This window comes from Thunnus albacares, chromosome 13, assembly GCF_914725855.1.
Source record: "Thunnus albacares chromosome 13, fThuAlb1.1, whole genome shotgun sequence".
Lineage (NCBI taxonomy): Eukaryota > Metazoa > Chordata > Actinopteri > Scombriformes > Scombridae > Thunnus > Thunnus albacares.
The window spans coordinates 4,453,625-4,460,407 of record NC_058118.1 but is presented as its reverse complement, the minus strand read 5'-3'; the positions used below and the strand labels follow the sequence as shown (position 1 = coordinate 4,460,407).

The 6,783-nt window shown below is 39.5% G+C and overlaps 1 protein-coding gene across 1 annotated transcript; it reads right to left on the bottom strand.

Annotated features, from left to right (window-relative positions):
- Positions 1–604: 604 nt before the first annotated feature.
- Positions 605–4,230, bottom strand: serpinh1a (serpin peptidase inhibitor, clade H (heat shock protein 47), member 1a). The gene is made up of 5 exons (XM_044371681.1): positions 4,037–4,230; positions 1,833–2,454; positions 1,655–1,753; positions 1,146–1,378; positions 605–1,056 (listed from the first exon to the last, which is right to left on the bottom strand). The coding sequence occupies exons 2-5, from the start codon at positions 2,428–2,430 to the stop codon at positions 754–756; spliced, it is 1,233 nt and encodes a 410-aa protein (XP_044227616.1). The 5' UTR covers positions 2,431–2,454; positions 4,037–4,230; the 3' UTR covers positions 605–753.
- Positions 4,231–6,783: the final 2,553 nt, after the last annotated feature.

The following is a 6,783-nucleotide window of genomic DNA, read 5'->3' as shown; positions in this document are numbered from 1 at the left end:
TGTCTACAATCATGATGACACTTTTTTAGTTTTTTCACTTTTATTGCAAAAACAGGAAATATGTAACAGTCTGATGCCATAACAAATATGAGTGCACTGATGTTGTGGAGATAACTCATATTGAATCGATTATCATTTGGTTCAGTTGCCAGTGTAGACTTGTGCATACAGGGTAGATCATAAAAAAACAAAAAAAACAGCAATATAGCCTTTTAGAAATATGAAAAACATGCTTGTGGTGGAAAGCAGGGGTATGAAAATACTTTGGGATTTACAAAAATAAAAACAGTCATGCTTGACTAAACTGTTTTGTAAGTCAATCAGAAAGCATAGAAAAAAGATTGTTGTAGACCGTGATCACAGCAGAGTATGTTTGGGCTGGTAAATACTGATGGTAAAATTTCATATGGATTCTCCTCATTTGCAGTAGATTCAAGTACACTGTACTTTTACATTTAAGGTGTTAATCAGGAAAATCTTACTTAATGCAAGTCTTCAATCTGTAATGTGATCTGCCATTACATTAAATATTCACTAAGATAAAAACTGAGGGCTGTGAACAATGCTTTGCTCACTAAAACACAGGACAAAATGCTTAAACACATCTCTTCAGCCATGTATTGTGGAATGCTGTCGACATGTGATGTACGGGAATGTACGTTTCTTTTCCCAATTCTCTCAGCATATTGCAGTAAAAAATATACAATCACACACAGTCAGATATTTAACTTAGACACTCAGGTCAACATGTGGTTACAATTCATCTCTCATCTTTTCACCCTTTGGCCTGACCATCCTGCCAATGAACAGGATGGAGTTCGTCTTCTGGTCCTTCACTAAGAAGATGAAAGGGTGATCAGCATAGAAGAGTCTGGGGTTTTTCAGCTTGTCTGTGCCAAAGATGCTTGGGTCCATTTCGTTTCCAGCAGTGTCCCATTCCATGGCAGAAGCATGGAACACATTGGACAGGTAGAGATCCTTCTTCCCGGAGATTTTGGACAAGTCAGCTTTGGATTTGTTCACAGCCTCTGTCAGGCCCAACTCCTCGAGGTGTTTCTAAGGAGGAGCAGAGAGATAATGTAGATTACATTAAAGAATGTAAAGTGACCGAGGCAAATTCAGACTTACATGTTTTATTGTTTTACCTGCAGGTTGTGACTGACTTCCATGCTGACTTTGGGCAGAGTCACGGCTATTGCTGTCTGCTGCAGTTTGCCCATCCACGTGTCCAGCTGCTTCTTGGTCAGCATCTTCTCCAGTCTCTCCAGAGGTTCCACGTGGTAGGGCATGAGGAACACCACAGTGGACTTCTTATGAGCCAAGGGCATGCTCAGGATGTACAACTTATTGGTTTTGTCATCATAGAAGTTGTAGAGACCTGAGGAAACAAATTAAATGTATTATAAATATTAGTAGGCCATCTCTACTTAAGACACCCATTTGGAAATCTGTTAAAGCGTCATGCTGTGTACCATTTTCTGTTTTATAAATCGTTAAAGAAAGCGGATCAAGTGGTTTCTCTGCATGAACATGCATCTACAACTCTTATAAAGAAGCTTTTCTTCAGATTTTGTTTCTCTGAACAGCACATGCAAAAATCGAAAGTGTCCCAAATTAGTTTTTAACTGTAAAATAGAGGACTGTCTCCACCTACCTGTGCGGTGCATCATCTGTACTGACACAGTGTAGCTATGAGGTACCAAGAAGCCACGTTGGTCCACCATCTTATGATGGAACTGCTCATCCCAGTGAGCTGTAGGGGGAAAAAAAGTATTTTAAAACCAGTTTTTGGAATAATATACCGAACATATACATGTTTTATACAGACTCACGTTTGAAAAACATAGCATTAATGATCATTGCCCCATCAGTCTTTTCTACATCCTTGGTGACCTCAGGTAGTTTGCCATCAGTGGACTTGGCTGCCCACTCGTTGATGGAGTTCACAGCACTCTTCTTATCACTGAAGTTTATCTTGGAGTGGTCATAGTTGTAGTGCTTTTTGCTGCTCTTCACAAAATCATCCACAAAGTTGACAGAGCTGGGTCCATACAGGCGGTTACTAATCTTCCAGGTGACGTTGCGGGTCTTGGGGTCGCTCACCTCAGTCAGGAGCTCGGCCAAACCAGAGTGCAGCTGCTCATCTTTAACTTTGGCTGCATTCAGAATGGTCTTTACCTGAGAAGCAGTGGAGGCCTTGCCCCCAAGAGCCACTAGACCCAGAGAGGTGGCCACCACAACAGGGGAAATGATGATGTTTTCTACGTCTTTCTCCTTTGCCATGTTTTGGTAGAGACTGAATGCAAAGTCAGCACTGTTGTCAGCAAGGATGGTGGCGTGGTTACTCAGGACTTTGTCGGGTGATGCAGAGGTGGCAGCTGAGGCTGCAGTGGCCAGGAGGACCAGGGCTACCAGGTTTGTTACCCACATGGTGTAATGCTAATCAGTGAAAACCTATAAGAAGACATGAAGACAAATATCACATACTGTCATTAATGTAATGTACTGACCTTAGAAGAGACATAACATCTTGTTGGGTTGATGTTTGTTCTGTTTCAGTTTGAAATATCTTGTTCTCCTTATTTTTCCAATCTCAGGAAGTCCTTATAGTGGTATATTTAGGATTTACTCTGAAGTTTTAGAAGATAATAGCAGGGGGAGCTGGGTCACCCATACAAAGTTGATCTATCCCAGTAGTCCTCAAGGCAATAATTATGTAACAGCCACGTAGGCAGCTGCAGGATGTGTCTGGGCCAAAACACTGATCAGCTAAATCTGATGAACACATAAGATTTAAGATTTCAGATTTTTCTCTTATAGGGGAATGTGTCTGGTTGGTGCTGATTGGCTCCTCATACTGTGGAAGAAGTGCTGACACACATATACACGTGTGCACACACACACACAGAATGTCAGGGTTTTATTCCAGTCCATGTATGTAAAGGAAAGTCAGCTTTAAGAAGAGGAGGTGATGTGCAGTACAGTTAAAGTTCAAATCTTCTGTAAAATATGTTTGTTTACTGATAAATGACCTGGCTGTCCAAGTATCAGCCTCTTAATAAAAACGTTGAGGAATCCACACTCTACTTAAGACCGAAAGGTTATATACATCAAGAATGTCTTTTCAGCAGCCTCATAAACATGTCTTTACAGGCTCACTAAGCCACAAAGCCAGCAAAGAGAGATGGAGCGATATATAACCACAACATGCATGAAAGAGGTTTAAGGGGACAAAGTGGGATTTTTTTTTTCCATACATTATTCTTAACATTTTGCTTTTAGAAGTAGTTTTAAATTAGTACTTAAAGATTACTCTTCATGTGTTGTTGCAAGCAAATTAAGAACATAATTATCAAGGATGAATATATTTATAAAATGCTGATGATGTGATCTAAACAGTATCTGAAAAGTATACTGCATTTGACATTTTGAAATCATACTCTGTTTCTTTAAAAGTCAAATGAGCCAGTGACTAACACTGGTAAATTTAGTTTACCCGTATTTTCTTTCAAGTCCATCAGAACCTTTTTTATATCATCATCATTTCAGCACACCCTTCATGTTAGGATAGCCTCACTAGCCGTCATGTACTCATCAGACATGAGACTTAGTATGAATGAATGACAGGGAATTCTCTTATGCAATTTTAGTGCATGAGAGAATCTGTATATGTATAAACCATCAATAATGTTCATGTATTTTGGAAAACATGTAATTTGCAGTTTAATATGTAGACAAATGTCCTTTGTCACAGATGAAATTGGATCAGAAGCTACAGGCAACTCCCTAAAAGTTTGAACTCGCATTTCTAATTATGTGCAATGTATTTTTACATTTTCCTCTATTTTTTCCAACTTTTTAAAATGTCTCTGACAATTTGGATGACCCACACTGCTTAAATCTATAATGGAATCTACAGCTGCATATCATAAATCTGACTTTGTGGCCTCTTTTCACATGACTGGGCATGTTACACCAGTTGAACACAGCTCAGAGTACTCTCCCTCCCCCCCTACTCCCAGTACTTTTATCTTACCTTTTTAGGTTCTTTCAACAATTCAGCCGGTTGTCCCAAAGCTGCTCACAAACAGATCCCCCAGCGCCAATCTGCTTTATATGAAGTTAATGTATCTGATGGGTGGGAACAGAATTGTATGAGACAATTGCAGGAATTGTCATGCCGGTTTTCAGAGCATGAAAATCTCTGCGGTGAGTGGAATCTTATTTCCAGGCCGGTCCCGCCCATAGTATCCAGGGGCAGTGGGAGAAGAATCCTCCCCCGCCAGGTCCTAAAGCCTGAAATTGTAGCCCAGTTGGAGCACAGACACTTAGCACCCAGTGACCCACAATAAAGCTACATTACTCACTAACTGCATTGAAATACAAGAGTATCAGTATCTAAGACAGTTTCATCATTATATTCTCTGATAGACCTTTAATACAGCTCCCATTCTTACATAAATACTTTACTACTGTGGTATCTTGATGTAGAATCCGTTATACATGCTTTTAAATTACTGTTTTTATGGTGGCTACACTGCTGCACTGATCTACACATCACTGGGTCATCTTTTCTCAAGATTCTCAACTATATTTTCAGTCCTTTTGTTTGTGGAACAGCTTGGATGCTGTGTACATCATCCCGGAGGTGTTTCTCTTCACCATTTTTGATAATGAAGCATTCATTATTGATGCAATTTGAGTTTTTGTTTCCTTTGCTTCATGGGTACAGTAGCAGTATATCCACATGCTAAACTATCCTTTTCTTCTCATATTTAATCCAAACAAACCAAAAATGTAAAATGCATAATCCGTGAGCCTGGAAGGACCCAGCAGACATTTCAGTTACTGAGCCGACTGAAATGACAGAATTTGAAATGACATTAATGCTATTGTGTGTTATCACTTGGCAACAGAGAGTAGCAAAATATTTATGACATTAAAATGTTATGGTTTATGACTTCTTGTCATTATTCTGAAATCGTGTTGGTGTCAATTAATCCTATACAACAGAGAGTGTAACTCACTTAAATCATTAAACATTGAAAAGTGGCAGCAGCATGACTAAAAATCAGATCACATTATGTTTGCTGCAGAACCGTATCAGCAGTGGAATGCACAGCAAACTGCAGGAGACAACAGGATGTTCTTTGAAACTACCAGTCCAGCTAACATCAACACGAGCAAGACGTGACCTCAGGCTACATGTCTTATACCTCAGGGTTACATAACAAACAGGACTGGTTGTCTTGGAGAGGCACAGCGAGTAGATTTATCACCTTTCTGGCACAAATGTGGTGGACTTGGCAGCAATATACAGTAGTGATATCATGAGAAAATGGGTCATCTATTCATTTATGTTTATGTAACCTCCCGAGATGGCATGACTTTTGTAACCTGTCCTGTGAACAGTGTAGAGAGACTAAAGGCAGCCAATGTCAGATAAAGTTTCAGTTTTCTTCCTGGTAACTGTATCAGCAGTGTTTTCATCATCTCATCCCTGTTTTGGTTTGACTTAAGCTCCCCACAACAATAGAGAGAACCAAAGGCAAACTTGCTAGTTTAGTAACTTTTACAGATATATTCAGTATTATAGAATCATTTTTATTTGAATGTAAGTCTTACACACTGATTCTTCTCAATGCAAAAATCAAAAAGATAATTCAGCAGTATCTCTCGCTTTATTTAATCAGGAACATTGTTATGTCTTGTTATGTACATCTGAGGTGTGTGGAGTATGGGAACTGAGTGCTCTGGTTGCATTTTTTCCCATGAATGCCTGTGTCTTTCCCTCCTGATGTCATATGTATCCTCCCCCTGCCTGGGAGTCACTATGTTTGAAAGTTGTTCAGGCAGCAGGAAGTTACAGAAGGAGCGGATGCATGTCCTGTGTAACACCGCCCCTGTTCTCTAAGGCTTGTCAGAATTTATATGCAGCTGTTGTTATGCATCTGGGGCCTAATGGAAAAAACGTTTATACATACTACACATACTGTAGAACATGTTATCATATGAACACAGAGAATTATGAATCTGTTTATAGTGTAGCATTTTGCTGTGTCTCTTTGCCATAAATTTTTGATTTAAAGGATTCAAAGATTTTGTTTATGTTTCTGTATGATCTACAAACCCACTATGGACCAGTACAATCATTTCAAAGTCTATGCCCAGTATTCAAACCCATTCCTGTGCTGCTCCAGTTGTATTTCTATGACACTTCTGATTCAGGTGTGAATTGTGCTTCAGCATAGTTTTGAGGCTTTCAAGAAACACTTCAAAAAACAATGAAACAAAACTTCCCCCAGTAAAGGTCAAGCTCAAGGAAGTCCTACATTTTCCATAATCCAACCAGCAGCTTACATTAGACTTCCCAAGCCTGGTGAATGGCTACATCTTTCAAACTCAGTGTGCCATTTTGTAACTGTTTTCCCACAATATCCCTAGTGACATCATCAGGATTAGTTTCTCAGACAGTGGACAGCTTGTTCCAGAGCAACTGGAGGCATTCCCCATTATGAACTGAACTTCATGTGTAAAATCTGTAGAGCGCCTTTTAATGACTTGACAATCGAACCTTACGTTTAGTGACATTTACACATACTTCCATGTTTCCTGTTTGTTTTCACTGTGAACTGTTTGATGATACAGGAATATCAGGGTCTTCAAATGGGCAGCTATTAACAAATAGCAGCCACGTCCCCAAATTAACAAAACTCATAGTTTCAGTAAACCATGCCCATATTGTTCACATATATTCACTTTATCAAGATCACAGAGAGGACT